The sequence below is a fragment of the Pseudorca crassidens genome, chromosome 2 (genome assembly GCF_039906515.1).
Source record: "Pseudorca crassidens isolate mPseCra1 chromosome 2, mPseCra1.hap1, whole genome shotgun sequence".
NCBI lineage: Eukaryota > Metazoa > Chordata > Mammalia > Artiodactyla > Delphinidae > Pseudorca > Pseudorca crassidens.
This window is the reverse complement of record NC_090297.1, coordinates 101,550,686-101,568,783: the sequence shown is the minus strand read 5'-3', so window position 1 is coordinate 101,568,783 and position 18,098 is coordinate 101,550,686. Positions and strand designations below refer to the sequence as shown.

The following is an 18,098-nucleotide window of genomic DNA, read 5'->3' as shown; positions in this document are numbered from 1 at the left end:
TTTCCCATGTTAGGCAAGTTTTCGACTATAGTCTCTTCAAATATTTTCTCGGGTGCTTTCTCTCTCTCTTCTCCTTCGGAGACCCGTATAATGCGAATGTTATTGCATTTAATATTGTCCCAGAGGTCTCCTAGGCTGGTTCATTTCTTTTCATTCTTTTTTCTTTATTGTGTTCTGCAGCAGTGAATCCCACCATTCTGTCTTCCAAGTCACTTATCCGTTCTTTTGCATCAGTTATTCTGCTATTGATTCCTTGTAGTGTAGTTTTCATTTCAGTTATTGTGTTGTTCATCTCTGTTTGTTTGTTCTTTAATTCTTCTAGATCTTTGTTAAACATTTCTTGCATCTTCTCAATCTTTGCCTCCATTCTTTTTCTGAGGTCCTGGATCATCTTCACTATCATTATTCTGAATTTTTTTTCTGGAAGGTTGCCTATGTCCACTTCATTTAGTTGTTTTTCTGGGGTTTTATCTTGTTCCTTCATCTTGTACATAGTTGTCTGCCTTTTCATTTTGTCTGTCTTTCTGTGAATGTGGTTTTTGTTTCACAGGCTGCAGGATTGTAGTTCTTCTTGCTTCTCCTGTGTGCCCTCTGGCCAATGAGGTTATCTGAGAGGCTTCTGCAAGTTTCCTGATGGGAGGGACTCGAGGTGGGTAGTTCTGGCTGTTGCTTTGGTGGGCAGAGCTCAGTAAAACTTTAATCTGCTTGTCTGCTGATGGGTGGGGCTGGCTTCCCTCCTTGTTGGTTGTGTGCCCTGAGGCGACCCAGCACTGGAGGCTACCTGGCTCTTTGGTGAGGCTAATGGTGTACTCTGGGAGGGCTCATGCCAAGGAGTACTTCCCAGAACTTCTGCTGTCAGTGTCCTTGACCTCACAGTGAGGCACAGCCACCCCCCAACTCTGCAGGAGACCCTCCAACAATAGCACGTAGGTCTGGTTCAGTCTCCTATGGGGTCACTGCTCTCTCCCCCTGAGTCCTGATGTGCACACTACTTTGTGTGTGCCCTCCAAGATTGGAGTCTCTGTTTCCCCCAGTCCTGTCAAAGTCCTGCAAACAAATCCCACTAGACTTCAAAGTCCTATTCTCTAGGAATTCCTCCTCCCATTGCCAGACCCCCAGATTTGGAAGACTGACATGGGGCTCAGAACCTTCACTCCAGTGGGTGGACTTCTGTGGTATAAATGTTCTCCAGTTTGTGAGTCACCTACCCAGCAGTTATGGGATTTGATTTTATTGTGGTTGCGCCCCTCGTACCATCTCATTGTGGCTTCTCCTTTGTCTTTGGATGTGGGGTATCATTTTGGTGAGTTCCAGTGTCTTCCTGTCAATGATTTTTCAGCAGTTAGTTGTGATTCTGGTGTTCTTGCAAGAGAGAGTGACAGCACGTCCTTCTACTCTGCCATCTTGAACCAATCTCAGTGATCTTGGTACTTAATCTTGTTTGACTAAATATTCTCTAAGCCCCAATGCAAAGCTAATTTAACAGCTATTAGCACCATTAAGAATGTACTATTGATTCTCGAAAGTCTATCTTATCCCAAGAAGTTTTTGGCAACACGGTGTCATCTGTTCAGGTTTGCTGAGGATAGCCAATTGCTGAAGAAATAGGAAAACTATCTCCTTGGCTCAATAAGAAGGTTTCCAATGGGGGATGTTCTCTTTCCTCAGGTTAGCAAAGTCCCCCAGCAATATAGCCATCATGATGGGAAGCAAAGCAGCATGGGGATGATAGCAGTGGTCCCAGGCCCCATTCTCTGGGCATGGAATGCCCACAGCCACCTAAGTGTCCATGCATTTATTTTAATGCACCTTCAGACCCAAATGGTTGCAAGGTGAATTAAGGACCTTTTTCAAATTAACCTGGTATTTCATTGATCAGAACTCTTTGGAGCAGTGATGACCAGAATTCTTAATGATCACCCTAGTCACTGATGATTAGGTTACACCCAGTAGTTTTAGCATTGAGTGTGCTGCCATGTTCTCATTCATTCATTCACTCATTCCAATATTCATTCAATGGACCCATAAAGCTGGTTACCACATGTGGATCACAGAAGGCAAAACTGAGTGGGTAAGATGGGAGAGTTGAGCAAGGAAACATGTTTAAAGCCCCCGTGTCCGTTCTACAAATGCATCATCATTTTGTCTGAGACATTATGAATTCTCAGAACCGCAGAAACACGTTCAGATGTAAATATAGAAAACACATCCAGATGGCAAATACAGTTTTGATTTTCCATGTCAGCATTAGCCTGCATAACTAGAAGATGCTGCATGACACCAGTAGGGAATTACCAAGTCTCTCTTGTGCAGGTATACTGCCCATTCCCACACTACTACTGGTGGGTCTTGTCTCTTGCACTGGGCAAGCAGGCAGTGGCTGTAGCTGATGCCATCCTGATATCCCTCATTCCACTTCCATAATCTCAGTTTATCATCTGACATTCTCGAAACTCTTCCAAAATTCTATATCTGTATTATGGGTAATGAATGAAAAAGAGAAGCCTTTGGTTTATGTTTGCATACACTTTTAATCTTTTCTCTAGTAGGTTTTGCTTGTGCAGGTGTAAATTGTGCCCATCTTGGCCCAGAGAAACAGAGTTTATCAATAATCTATACAATGAATATCATCAAATCAATTACTTTCTCTGATCCTTATCCATGCAACAGGTAAGAATCTGACTATGTGCTACCAGCATTCAGTAAGATAGCTGAGAGTAGCAGAAGGCAAGCTCCAATATTTCTTTGTCAAATAATCAAGTTCCCTTTAAATAGACCTATCGAAAATAAGTCAATAATTTAAACTGAATTAGCAAGCCATTTGCAAAAACAATCCAACATTCATTCACTCTCCTCACAATTCCAGGGTCTGACATTTTCCTCCCTCCTTACTTGACTCAAAGATCTTTTTTCACTTGCTGATTTACTCAAAAGGCCTGTTTCACCTCCAAGTTTTAGAGCCTAAGGATTTAATTTTCAGTAATCTATTCATTTAAAACATTCTCTTGACCATAAAATGATTGCAACCTGTAGTTTTTCTTACAATGGCAATTCCACTTTCCCGTTCAATCTATCATTACAATTATCTTGGTTTTCAGAGAAACTTGACAGGTTATATTTAAGAAGGTATCAAAATTATTCAAGAGTGAAAGTGTTCCTTAAAAAGTAGAAAACACTTATGGTTACCAAAGGGGAAGGGGGGAGGGATAAATTAGGGGTTTGGGATTAACATATATACACTACTATATATGAAATATATAGATAGCCAACAAGGACCTACTGTATAGCACAGGGCACTATACTCAGTATTATGTAATAACCTATAAGGGAAAATAACCTGAAAAAAAAATAATATGTATAACTGAATCACTTTGCTGTACACCTGAAACTAACACAACATTGTACATCAACTATACCTCAATAAAAAAAAATAAATAAAATAAAACTTTTTAGATTGAAGTAATCACGTGAAAAAAAAGTAACAAAATGTAATTTGGGATTTCAGTTTATTTTCCGAGTTTTACAGTATAAAAAATGTAACATGTAAAATATTTTACAATTAATTGGAATAGGGGACCCAAAAGAGAACAAAATAACTTGGATGCCAGGTACACTATGCCCCTCATAGACTCTAACATTGTTACTGATGTTGCAATGAAAAGAGGCTTCACTGCATACATCTTATGAATATATGTAAATGTACTTGGGCAGATGGTTGCTGGTAGTGTAATTCATTCATTCAAATGTTTGCAATGTCTCAATAAAGCCCACCACCCAGTTTATGCAGGAAGTCACACTCAGACTTTGTCATACATATCTAGTGATTGTGCATTTTGCTAACCAGCAAAACTTCCCCTTCTGGTTACAAAGTGCAGTATTAACTAATAAGGGAGAATGAAAAAGACCCCTGGCCACATCTTTGCACAAACAGTTATGGCCCCATCAGATAGACAGATGGTTTTGTCACTGAAGTTGCTGGGTTGATACTGGATTCTAAATCCAGAAATGTGAAGTCCTTTCAACACAAAAGCGATGGTCAAATAAACTTCCCTTGAGTAAGACCTGGCCCCAGCCTCTCTGGTCTTCTCCCAAGCATCTTTGTTGAGGAAGTGGTCATCACAACATGAGTTAATTCACCACCTCATTGAGCCAGTATCCACCACTGCCCTCATCCTGGCTGGTGTCCTGCACTCTATGCAATAGTTGTCATAAACAACTGCTTGGAAGTCAAGTTTTTTAAACGTGTCATAAATTTAGGAGTCCCAGAGGACTTTGCTATTTAGTTAAAGCCTACCGTGAATCCATTATAAAAATAAGGACTTATCAGCAAAGTTTGGATTTTTTTTTAGAATGATGATCAACACTAAGTGAATATTCCATTATTTCTATAACTGAGGGGCGCTGGCCAATGGAAAGCGACCGCCACCTCTCTCCACCTGGCCCCTGGAATGGTGATGGTGTATTAACTGTTTAAATTCGCTACAACATGAATTGAACTAGACTTGACACCCGCAGATCAGATGCCCGGGTCCTACTACTAATTCCCTGAGCAAGAGTCTCTGGCCTCAGGCATGAAGCTTTCCCAAGGTGAGGGCTTCTGGGGGGTTAAAAACTCCTAAAGGATGACCTCCTTCAGAATGAAAGCTCATGTGCACAAGGGAAAGCTGAGATAAATACAAGCAAATACAAAACCAGACACTGCACAAATATTTTTATCCAAGTATTATTTCAGTGCCAAAAGAAATGCCAAAGACACTCAAGATAAAAGCCTGGGAATTGGTCACATTTGTCCCCAAGGCTTAAGAGTGTTTTTATCCCACTAAAACAAGGACAAAACACTGATGTTTTCAAGCTGAGAGACATATCAATTGTAGATTCCTGGTACCATATTGGGAGTAACTTTTCACTGTGCTGCTTCAGGTGTCGGAAACCTGTTGTTGTGTTGGGGAGACTCTAAAACAACCCATTGAAGAGATTTATGTTACAGGCGAAACAAAACAAATTGGGTTATCTAAGTAGAAATGGGACAGGCCTGGTAAGAGGGACACAGAGTACTAAAATCTAATTTTATTCAGTAGTTATACATCCCCTATTTACCCTCTGAAACTGTGTCCTACTCGTTCCTAATAAGCAGCAATGCTGAGAGGTGTGTTATCTTTCCTTTCCTATCCTCTACTGAAAGCAAACAGCAGGAGAGAAGGTAGTTTATGCACAACTAAACCAAAACCTCAAGACATTGGAATAGAGAAAAACAGTGTGCTCAGAGTCCTGTTTTATGTCTAGTGATTAAAACTCTAGAGGGCAAATGTGGGGAAAACAGTGGGATGCAAAGTGCTTGCTGAGAACATGAAGTCAAGGATGGAGGCCAGGGGCTCCAGTCCCAAACCTCCCTAGGCTGGGCTGCAGGCAGTCCCTCTCCCACCCCAACCAGTGGAAGCTGTTGGGGCATAATGTTGACAATGCACCAGGAAGAGACCTCCTCAGATCAGAGGGAGGCCAGGTCAGCCCCTGCACACTTCCCCAAGGTGCACACCTGCCCAAGCCAGCAGGGTGGGAGTGGAGGGGGCGGGGACAGAAGCAAAGGGTGGCTACCAGAACAATAGCACCTGAGTCCTACAGCAGGTGCAGCGATAGCAGGGCTGGTTTTCCTAAGGGAAGGAGGATCCTCAATTTCCTTCCATCAAAATTCCTGAGAAATCTGCTAGCACGGCAGAGCAGCCTTCCCTGGAGCCACAGCTCCGGTGCAAACCCGAGGTCAAAGAACAGATGTGATTCCACCTCCAACGAACCCCCAATCCCAGCTTTTGATTCAAGGTTAAGTATCCTCAGGTCTCTCCTCCACATCCAGAAAATGCCAGATTATTTAGGTAATACTTCAAGGTAGCGACTGAGGGATTGGAATCAAACATTAGATTTGAAATTTCATTTATTAGCCATGAGACTTGAAGCAAGTTCCTCCCTCTCTGCTCATCCCTTTTCTTACCTGTAAAATTCAGATAACGCCTACCTTAAAGGAATTCACGTTCTAAGACAACGCCTAACATTCGATACCTGATAGATACATCTTATTACCCTTCTCTTCCTTCTTTGACCAAAATATATTTTGTCAAAAATGTGACCCCAAATCTCATTTTCTAGGCATCCACTTGGTTAAAGCTCAGTATGGAGATTTCAATGTAGTGCCTAAGGTACCTTATTCACTGCTGCACTGAATACCATTCAAAAACTGTGCTATGGGCTTAAGAATAACTCTTACTTTATTTATAATGGATTATGACCACAAGGTTACATAGCAGTAAATTCACAGTAGTGATTTAGTTTTTGTAAAACAAGACTCGCAAAGCACAAACACTACCCAGAAATACCTACACCACTTTACAACTGCAGGGTCTCTGCTGGACTCTTTGAATATCACGGCACCATTTCTGTGCTGCTTTTGGTAATCAATCTTTTTTTTAAAATGAAGCTCAATTTTTAAGTTATATTGAGAAATCTATGGTAAGGCTTCCGGGGTAGTGAAGTTGGAGCAGTCATTATCATGGAGCTTGACTTTTCTTTCTTTGTTTCTTGCTGTTTTCAGGTCATAAGGTCCTGAAGCAAGAAAGTCTAATGGACTTGCCTACAGGACAGCAGGCTCTCCAGAAGACACTGCTGTGCTAAAGCCATTTACTCCTGGGGAGAAGCCAGTGTAACCCAGGGGAAGGAGTAAAGGAGAGGAGGGAGAAGTATCTGGCTTTAGAGTAACCTCCCAGAAGATGGGTGCTGTTAGGGTATCTCTCAAACACAGGGCATACGTAGAAGCACATGGACTTTCACACACTCATCTATATAAACACATCCACAAGTTATTTGCTGAGATACACACCCATCTGTTACAGATAACACAGATGTTCAGATGGCTAACATAAACATGCCGTCCATCTGGTAATTACACTCAGAGAAATGCTCACATATATAGAAACACACACCCACAAACAAATGTGCGTCCCAGTGTACGGAGCCTTCCATAGCAGGGTTCACAGAGACGAGAGTAAACAAGGACTTGATTTTGCTGATTTCATTGAGCGGCTGCTACACTCACTCTCCCGGGAAAAAGTAAGGAGGGGCAGGGTCATCAGTTTCTGTCAGCCTAACAGGCTCATGGCTTCCCACAGGGCTACAGCCTTATCTATATACATGCACACCAAAGTGACCAGGAGACACAAGAAAGAGAGTACTCGACTACCACCAACTATGGTGAAGACAGCGGAGCACCTCATGCCCACCCAACACACACCCGGACAGCCACCATCTCCCCACTGCAAAGGAGGTCCGAGCTCTGGCAATGAGCCGCAGCACAGCACACACATACACATATACTGCGGCCACTTTCCTCTATCCATTGGCTGTACAGAATTTGTCCTGTGCGTAGACAGAGGACAGAGAGGAAGGAAGGGAGATGATGACAGCTGGGCAAAAAATGGTCAAGCATTTTCTCCAGGGCTTACTTTAAAAACTTTCGCAAAACCGTTACACGTTTTGACTTAACTGATAATGCAAAGGATGGATCGATCACAAAACCTTAAAATCCCTTCCAGCTCTAAGAATGCAGACTTCAATGTTTAGTTCATGGACGATTAAAAATGGTCATTATCTTCAAAAGTACACACTTAAGAACAGAAACTATCTACTGGTTAAAATATCACCAGGGAAGAGAACAACCTCAGACATACACTCCTCATTAAGTTTTTCTACTCCTTACTGTTTAACGTTCACATTTTAATAACAGGTTGAAAGTTATAGAAAATCTATAAACATTTCAGGCAAACAAAATCTTGTATCCTGTAATGTGAACTTATCTTCTAATTCTACTAGCCCAGGGCACAGTTTACTCCTTTTCAAAAGAAGAGCTTATTGACTGCAAGAACTGAAAAGGACTGTGTTCGATTGTCTGATACAGCTTTTCTGAAAACTTACATTTTTTAAAAAATGCCATTTACATTGTTCCCACTGCACCAGTAACTCAAGCTATTAAGAGTTTGCAAGTGCAAAGCCTTGATACAAAGATCCTGCATTTTATTACGTTGTTCTTTCGAAAAGGACTCAATACAAAGTCAGTGTAAAAAAAATCAATATTCAATTTAAAACAGAAACAATAATTTCACAAAGTCTGACATTCTCCTATGCAAAGACTGGGAGAGAGAGAAAAGAAATTCCTTAATTTAAACCTTTCTTCACCCTGCTGGGAAAGCAGGCACCAAAGCCATGAATCCAACTTAACCCCTTCTGGACTGGTAATTGAAGACAGGGTTGTAAGCACAGTTTCTTAGAATGCTGATGGATAGTGTCATGATTAACCATATGAATATACACGTGTGGTACTTCTGTTGCTGGGTTTCTGATGCAGCAGCCTCTGATACATTTAGTCTGGGACAGTATAACCTTTATGCAGCCAAAGTCTCTTATACATTCACCATCCCTTGCCCAGTCTCCCAAAATATATTCCTGAGAAAGACATCAAAAGGAATGTCCGGCTTGAAGGGACCTAAAGGCAAAAACTAAGAAGAACAAAAGCACCATGGTTACATGGTATGTGTTTTTCATAAACGGAAACCATGTAGTTAAATAGTATGTCTTGGCTTCACACCACACCGACTGGTTTCTCCTTCCTGCTTTTCCAACACATCTTCTTGTTGACCTGAAGGCTGTGGATTCAAAGACGCTGTTTACTTTTTCAGGTACAGGTGTGTGACAAACATCAAAAGCCAATTTTGGTTTAAGACAGTAATAACAAACACTGCACCACGTGTGGAATGCATAAGCCAGAAAGGGTACATGCGAACACATACACAAAGAGCATTTGACAGTGTCATCCTTGGCTATAGCAAGGTGACTGGTTACCCTAAACACTGGGGAAAAGCGAGAGTGAACACTTTGCAAAGGTTTGCTGTGGATACAGGAAGGCAGATGGAGGAACTGAAGGCCGCTGCAGGGCTCTGCCCGTTGGCGCCTCCGCTCGCCCGGCCCGGCTGCTCCCCTGGGCCCGGGCCCAGGCAAGCCCACTGAAACCATCTAAGAAACAGACCAGGCTGGCATCATTCTGGATCGCAAGCTCGGCTCCCTCCTTTCCTTTCCCCAGATGCTGCAGCTTGCCCATTCCCTCTCCTCACTTTACTGCCAACTACGAGTGATTTAGCACCAGGGCCTAAAGGAGCCCATGCACGGGTGGTAAGGGGCAGAGGTGATGAGCGCACAGTGACGGTGGTCAGAGTCAGGGGCTGGACGCCGCAGTTGTCCATTGGCAGGACAGCTTGCTATAGAGCTTTGTGAGGACGTACCTCCAGGGAAATGGAGGCTCTGAGCTGAACTTGCCAGTCCCTGAGTCACAGCGTGGGTCTCCCCCTGGTGGGTGTGGAGCAGTGCGGGGAGGGGCTCCTGCCGCAGCCTGAAAGGGACATCCTAGCTGGCATGCCCTCCCTGGGACCTCCCTGGGGGGTACTTCACCCTTCCCTACGTAAACAAACAATCCGTGGGGGCTGTGCATGGAGCCCGAGGGCACACGTGAAGAGCCAGGTCCTGGGCGGCTCTGAAGGCTGGGCTCCCTGGCCAGGGCTGCCAGCCAGGTAGGGTGTGGTGTGTTTTGGGAGGGTGGGGGTGGGATGGAGCGGGGTCAGGTAGGCCATCACTGGGTTAGGAAAGAGCTACCTGCTCAAGCTGGTAGGCAAGCAGGTCAAAACCGGGGCAGGTAGATTCTCTCTTTGGGGAAAAAAATAAAATCATTAAGAGCTGTAAACTGACAGTGCACGTTTGTCATTGTGATCTTTCTCTGCAGAACCTAAGGCAACAGAGAACAAAGACGAAGGCAGGCGTTTCGTGAATGGCCCGTGGCTCCCATGGTGCCGGATGTTTACATATACAAACACGTGTGGACATGTCCTGTCTGGTTCCCTGAAACAGGACAAAGATGTGTCCCCAGAGGCCCACGAGTGGGATGGCCAGAAGCCAGGGCAGGGCTGGGTGCTGGACGAAAGGCAGGGACGAGTCGTAAGGCGAGGTTCCCAAGAACCTCCAGCTCCGCTTTGGTTTGCAGCTGTCACAGAAACGCCAAGGAACGGCTTCTCGAGAGACGTCCCATCCCCAAGTCAGATGTCATCAGTCACTTTTTTCCAGGACGGACATCTTCTGCTTCCTTCCAAATAAAGTGCAGATGGTCAAAGGACCCTGGTCTCTCATCTGCCAGTTCAGTCAGCAATGAAGAATAATAAAAACAAAGATGCCCCTCTGGTATACATATATATCTCTCTATATATTCTTTTTTTTTTTAATAAAGCCACAAATATAGAACTTTTAAACTGACGTCTCAGACTGTAAGCGAAGGACAAATTTGTGAGACTTGGGGTCTATGAACTCTTCCGAGAGCATGATGAACGGAATTTTCTTCACATTGACTACGAGGCTGAAGTCCAAGCATTTGAGGACAAAAACGAGTCCATCCCGCAGCCCGCTGGTCACGGCCTCATCACTGACGAGCCGCCACTGCATGGCGAGCCAGCGCTCCCGGTCGTACTGCAGCGTGGGACCCGTGCTGAGGTACCGCTCGAGGAAGGCCTGCAAGGACAAGCGGAGATGCTATTAGGGAGGGAGCACCCGCTCCAGGCGGTGCTGCTGGGGGCTGCCTGCTCTCACTCCTGGGAAAACATGTCCTCCCAACAAACCAGGATGGGCACGCAGATCACACCCAATTCCATCAGGACTGCCCCACGGAGTCCCTGCTGGGGAGGGAAGGCTCCCCTACTTTCTCACTCTCCAACCAGAGGGTGCCAACGGTGGTAAGCAGAGAGGCGAGGAAGGCAGGGTGGCTGGTACCCACGTCTGCCCAGAAGCCATGGCTGAGGCACCAGCCGCCTCTAAGGGCCTGGGTCCCATGGCCCAGGCCACGGCTTGTACCTGTTCATAGGTCGGCCTCCTCCCATCCCGAGAGCTCCTTGGGGCAAGTGCCAAGCATGGAAAAGCACTCTGGGAATGTGAGCAGAAGAAACACAGGGATATACCTGCACACACAAAAACGCATGCTCTGCCCTTGCTGCTGTGTGCCTCTGGATGAGCCGCTTAACCTCTCTGCGGGTGGAGGAGATGACAGCGCTAAAGCACAGGGCTGCTGTGAGGACGAAGTGGTTGACTCTAACCGTCTCACGGTGCAAGGCTGTTTTATGGGGGATGGGGTGTGCGCGTGGCAAGTCCAGGGGATAGCCGGGCCCCACGTCCACCTCCCTCTCTCTCGGCTCTAGCAGGGCTGAGCTCCGTGGGTTCCTCGACATCCCCCTCGACATGTGCTGTTCCTCCTGCTGGATGTCGTCCTTCAGCAAACTCCTCCTGGCCCTTTAAATCTTCTCACACCACTCCCTGAACCTCTCAGACAGGCGAACATGTCCTCCTTTAAGGGCCTCTAATCATGGCATGACTCCCGTGTGACATTTTACTTTCTGAACAATTACTGCCAACTTGCTTGTCTGAGGACTATACTACACTATACTCTCCTGGAAGGCAGGAACTACTTTTTTTTTTTTTTTTTTTTTTTGCGGTATGCAGGCCTCTCACTGTTGTGGCCTCTCCCGTTGCGGAGCACAGGCTCTGGATGCGCAGGCTCAGCGGCCATGGCTCACGGGCCCAGCCGCTCCGCGGCATGTGGGATCTTCCCGGACCGGGGCACGAACCCGTGTGTCCCCTGCATCGGCAGGCGGACTCTCAATCACTGCGCCACCAGGGGAGCCCAGGAACTATTTTTTAAATTCGGATTTTCCATGTGCCTGGCATATGCTGGGGGGCTCAACAGCGTGTGTGTTACATCAATAAATACATCGATTTAGCTTTGAGAAAGAAGAAGAAAGAATGAACCAGGGATCCAGATAGAAAATATTAGGATAAAACATTCTGGTCCTAAACACAGGTCACAGATGGTTTCTAAGTGGTATCCTCCAACCACACCTCACTGCTGCTGCCAGGTACATTATTTCTCATCTATAAGCATATATTCTAAGGCAGAAGGGAGAGTTGTGCCTCTACCACAACACTCACTCATATAAAAATAACTCCTATGTGGGCAATTCCTGGCGGCCCAATGGTTAGGACTCAGCGCTTTCACTGCTGGGGCCCAGGTTCAATCCCTGATTGGGGAATTAAGACCCTGCAAGCCACGAGGCATGGCCAAAAAAAAAAAAAAAAAAAATACAACTCTTATGAATCATAAGGAAAAGAAACAGCTCAATAGTTAGATAAATGAAATTAATAAGACAATTTATAAAAGAACAGAAAATTAAGATATGAAAAGATGTTCTATCACATTAATAGTTCAATATGACTTCAAATAATAAAAATCTATTTCCCTCCTCTTAGATGGGCAATGATCAAAAAGAATGATAACACCCAATGCTGGCAAGGGTAAGGGGGAAATAAACGGTCTCATATCCTAAAGGCAAAAGTGTGAAACAGTAACACCCCTTAGAAGGACAATTTGGCAGGATCTGTACCTTTGATCCAGCTGTTCCTCTACTAGAAATTTATCCTTCAGAAATACTTGCATAAACGTACAAACACATATGTAAAAAAGAGATATTCACTGCAACACTGTTTAGACCAGGGATTGGCAAACTTTTCTTTAAATATAAATAGTTTTGGTGTTGCAAAGGCACACACTGTCACAACTACTCAACTCTGCTGTAGTAGAGAGAAAGCAGCCGTAGACAATCTGTAAACAAAAGGGTGTAGCTGTGTCCCAATAAAACTCGATTAACAAAAACCACCAACCCCTGGTTTAGACTAATGAAAGATCTTAATCTAAATGTGCCTCAGTAGGCAATCCGTTAAACAAACCATGGTATTCAGTGGAATAAGACTCAGCTATTACAGGGAATGAGTCAGATCTGTATAACGGAGATTGCGAAGTACTGACATGGAAATATAGCCAAGAGACAGCTTTAAGTGAAAAAAGCAAGTGTCCAAACTTTACTTATATGGTATGAGATCCCATTTCTGTTTTTCTTTTTTTTATCCATTTCTGCTTTAAAAACACACACCCACAAACACCTGAAAGAATATACCCCTACTCTTTATATCAGTAAGAACTGTCTGGGTTAGGGGAATGAAAACTTCGCTTTGTACATTATACTTTAATGTTCGGATTTTTATACAAAGATTATTAGTTTTAATTCAGAAAAGTATACTTTTTTTAAATGAAAAAGAAAGCAACCAGGAAACTTAAAAAAAAAGAAAAAAACCTTGAAAAAGGAAAACCACCACTTCCATTCTATGTGGTACGAGCTATCACTTTGCACATGCAGACATATTGTACTCACTTGTAACCACAGTGTTCAAAGCTTTTTGCATTCTGTTTTTTGTAACTTAATATTCTAACAAAGATTCTTCCATGTTTTAACAGGTGAAATACTGTACTATGTAAGCCACTGTTCTATTTTTAACTCCAGTTTGGAGTTAATACAGATTATTTTGCAAAAATCACGTGCATATATATTCATGAGTATAGCTGACTGTGCTGAGTACTTTTTCTAGGAGAGGGATTAGTGAGTCAAAGAATATGGGAAACATTATGGCTTCTTAATGAATATTTCCATATTGCTTTTCTAAGGATCGTTACTGGTTAGTGACAATGCAACCAGCAGTTGTATATTACAAGGCAATGTATGAACACAGGTCCTTATACTAATAATATCACTACCGTGTGTTATCTGTGTACTATATGCAAGCTCATTTACTTTCTACCTCATGATTTACATGTCATGCTGCCATATTTAATATAATTCTCATACAACAATCCTATCAGGTAGATACTACTATTATCCCCATTTTATAAAAGAGGAAACAAGTGAAGAGTAACTTAGGCCAAGTCACAAACCAATTAGGTGGTGGAGCCAGGATCTGAACCCACTTCTGTTTGAAGAGAGGTCCTTTGCTGAACCCTTCCTCTACTTTGCCTCCTTGGCCACAGCCCCTCTATTAGATGCATGGTTGTTTCTTGTAACAGCCCCAAAAGTGTGCTCATGTCATAATCCCAGAGAGCATTCAGTAAAACTAACCCCCTAAGAGCCAAAACACCAAAGTGATGGCACGTTTTCTATGGTTGATAATAATGGCTATTTATTTGGTCCTTATATTATGACAGACGCTGTTTTAAGCACTTCATAAGAATGGACTCTCTTAGTTCTCATGACAACCCAATGAGGTAGATATTAGTATTATCCCCAATTTACAGACTAGCAAACTGAGGCACAGAGCCATTAGGCTCTTGGCCCAAGGTTTCCCACTAGTCGGTGGAGGTGCCAGGTTAGAGTAAGTCAACTTGGCCCCAGAATCCGCAGAGTAACCTGAACTACTACCTGGACTGTCTCTAAGTGAAAGTCTTTCCTCTGCTTGAATCTAGAGGCCTTCAAAGGCACATTTTAAAAACGACGGTATCAAAACAACATAAAATAAGTGAGAATCATTAATTCTTATTAGTTGGTGCTTTAGAGAAGCCTTTGATTTTATCATTCCCGGTAATACCCTAAAATGGGACTTTCCAAGCTCGGTGACAAGTCGCACCTTTGGGGTCATGCTGTTGGTGATGCAGAAGGCCAGGTGCTGCAGGATGCTCTCCATGCTGTGGTAGTGCTGCTGCCGGGTGGTGCGCAGGTACTTCTGCAGAGCCCGGGCCATGGAGGGGAAGATGGCCTGGGCGGCCTCCCTGGGGTCCATCACCTCCCCTGGGGCTTTCTGCTGCTCCTCAGCCTGGAGACGCTGGATGTGGACGAAGGCCTCCTCCACTGCAACCACCAGCCTGCAGGCGATGAAACGCAGCAGTCAGGACCGTGGTGCAGGGCTTGAGAACAGAGTCACACTGAATGTGGGATGACTCCTCCCAGTCTGCCACCAGCTCACCCAAGGCTCCAGTCCTTAGCTGACACTCCAGATGGTTGGGAGAGGAGGGAAGGGGAAAGGAAGGCAAAGGCAAAAATAATATGTGGAATGGGGGCTCCAGGGTGAGGAGGAAGGAGGCTGGGGGTCGGAGATGACTTCTGTTCTCAATTCTGCCACTAATTTACTCGGGAGACTCAGTTCAGTCCCTTTCATCTTTACAATGAAGGGTTAGATGAAAAGAGTTTTAAGGCCCCTCAGACTCTGGCTACAAAAGGCTCTGCTTGCACTGAGAGGTGGCTGGTGGTGCGGAAGCAGCCTTACAGAGAGCCAGAGCTGTATCCCCGGATCCAGCCGCCCGTACCAGCAGCCCCTGGGAGAAAAGAAGGAAGGGGCGCAGCACACATGATGAAAACCATCTCTGTCCACTTCGGCTAATGTGATCCGATCTTGAAAATCAGCAAGAGCCTGGGGATATAGGGCGGGCCACTCAAAGTGCGGGCTGCCGGCCAGCAGCTTCATCATCAGTTGGGAATTTTAAAGAAATGCAAATTCTTGGGTGGGCCCCACTCTAGACCTTCTGAAAAGTTAAGTATCCGTTGCCGGTAGGGCCCAGAAGCTGAGATCTGTGTTTTAACGAGTCCTCCTGGTGATGCTTTTGAATGCTAAAGTTTGAGAAACACTGGAGCAAGATTCCCTCCAAAGGCCCAAGCAGGTCATGTTTATAAACTGAAATTTCATTCTGGTTAAAAAAAAGTCTTACAGAGAACAGACTGTGGGTTGCCAAGGGGGAGGGTGTTGGGGGAGGGAAGGAGTGGGAGTTTGGGATTAGCAGATGCAAGCTGTTATATACATAAGATGGATAAACAACAAGATCCTACTGTATAGCACAGGGAACTGTATTCAATATCCTGTAATAAACCATAATGGAAAAGAATACGAAAAAGAATGTATGTATATGTATAACTGAGTCATTTTGCTGTATAGTAGAAATGAACACATTGTAAATCGACTACACTTCGATAAAATAAATTTTTGAAAAAGAGTGTTAGTACGCCATTCAAAAGAAAAGTGTGTTACAGGCATGCTAGTGTTGGGGGGTGGGCAGTGTACCTTGCTCTCCGCTTCTTCACCCGCCGTTCATGTTCCGCCTCCTCATAATACAACTCGTTGTGGCTCGAGTCCCTGCGCCGAGCAGCTGCGGCGATCATTGCCCGGGACTGACCAGTGGCGTTATTACTGGGGCCTTTGGGGGAAAGGACGATGGAGGAAGGACAGTTTTAATGCCTTGGGGCAGCGAAACAGAACAGAAAACTAGTCCACAGTCTGTCAGTACCGTCTGCCCATCCCCTGTGAAGCACATACACAAATCCCAAAAGTAACTTCCCAGAAGGGTGAACAGGACCCCTGCTCTGCGTTCAAAATGCTCACAAGAAGAGGGAAATCTCCCAAAACCCCAACTTGATGAGTGGAAATGGAAAAAGAACTCCGAAGGAGATGAAGAATGCTTGACAATTAAAATGCTGGCCAAAAATAGCACAGACTGTGCTGAAGATGTTACTTACCATCTGTTACATAAAGTTCCATTTTGGCCATAAGGGCAGCTGGAACATTCATTTCAGCGACAAGACAATGGGAGAGAATGAGAGGGATGGGGGGAACGGGACAGAGGAAAAAGAGAGTCAATGGCCACGGAGATATTAACCACACACGTGCTGGAGGGTCATGGTAGCCACAACTTTTACAGAAAATACCCATGCTTGGGGTCTTGCAAAATGTCATGTTTATTAATACACATCTAGAACTCCTGGTCTCGTTCCCCTGACCATGGACTGCCTTAACTTTTTAGAAGGACGAGGCAGACTGTACGCTTTCTTACGTAGCATCTACTTAATGGCCTGGCTTGCTAGTGGGATTCTGCACTAGGTTTGTGAAATTTACCAACCCTATAGGATTCACAAGCGACTACACATCTCATAGAGCCAAAAACAAAAAAAGGGGGAGGATATTGTCACTAAAACTGACACCGCCTATAAATCGCTTGACTTGTTAACAATATGATCCTCTTCTAGGCTTTGCAAAGCTCTTGCCCTGACCCAAGGTACCTGGCAAGAAATGACACCGTGTCCTGTTTCTTGCACTTAACCATCTGATAGCCCGAAACACAGCTCTGATGTCCCCAGCCTGGCCTCCGGCCTCCAGCCACCCACTCAACTCTGGTTCTCAGCCAGGACTGACAAATGCCTGTAAGAATCTCACCAGAGGCCTGAATTATAGACTTAATGGATTGGGGTAGCTGAATCTTCGGTAATTTATCCAAATTTTGAAAAGCAGCCTTTTCCTATGAGCTTTCAATGTAAGATGTTCACAACAGGAGGCAGGAAACCCACATCACTCTTGTTTCATGTAGTTTTCATAAAATCCTCAAATGAATGAGTCTCCCACATATGCAGACGATCAATCAACATTTCTCTAAAAATATCTTTGTCAGGAAAAAAAAAAAAAAAGGAAAGGAAAGAAAGGAAGAAAAGACAAAAGAAAAAGAAAAAAGGAAAAATTGTTCTGAAATGAGAATGTACCATAAAGGCAGACCCTGAGAGGGGCAGAACCAAATGGAACATACAGTTTAATCTAAGTACTGGGTTGGCCAACTGCTCCCTGCACCCACCAGAGACACCACTTCAAGGCACGTACCATCTACGTTGTAGACTTTCAGCCCGGCCATGTGCTTGGCTGCTCGGAATTTGGAGGCTGTTAGGAGGCTGGGGTTATAGATGGTGAAATCTTTATAGTAATTTTCCAGAACCACCAATGCTGCTCGCTGGATACTGAGAAAAGAAGGCAAAATTAATGCAGTTTTTCCAAGCAGGTTCTATGTGAAAAAAATCCTCTTTTGGAGTCAGGTAAAATAACGGGTCACCAAGGATAACCGCACATAGAAGGCTCCTGGGTTTCACCACATCTTTTGTCTCCAGAACAAGAATTTAAAGATGAAACTCAGGTCCCATCGTTCAGTGGCTTCTGTGCCTTCTCCCAGGCTACATCATTAGCCACATCCCATCTAGCCAATACGCGAGAAAGGAATGTTATACCTTCTAATTTAGATTTGCTTAGGCTACACAGAACGTTCCTCGTTTTCTCAGTTTACGGAAGAGCAAATTGAGGACCCCAAAAAGGTCAAGGACTAACAGATGGCTGCAGAGCTACTGAGT

The 18,098-nt window shown here is 44.4% G+C and overlaps 1 protein-coding gene across 2 annotated transcripts in view; it reads right to left on the bottom strand.

Annotated features, from left to right (window-relative positions):
• Positions 1 to 3,489: 3,489 nt before the first annotated feature.
• VANGL1 (VANGL planar cell polarity protein 1) overlaps positions 3,490 to 18,098 on the bottom strand; it is a 54,032-nt gene continuing 39,423 nt past the window's right edge. For both annotated transcript variants that reach the window (XM_067727378.1, XM_067727379.1), the window contains exons 5-8: positions 17,581 to 17,714; positions 16,000 to 16,132; positions 14,575 to 14,809; positions 3,490 to 10,587 (exon numbers count right to left, since the gene is read on the bottom strand). In XM_067727378.1, coding sequence (XP_067583479.1) covers positions 10,327 to 10,587; positions 14,575 to 14,809; positions 16,000 to 16,132; positions 17,581 to 17,714 — 763 coding nt within the window. In that variant the 3' untranslated portion in view covers positions 3,490 to 10,326. The remainder of the gene's footprint in view (positions 10,588 to 14,574; positions 14,810 to 15,999; positions 16,133 to 17,580; positions 17,715 to 18,098) is intronic.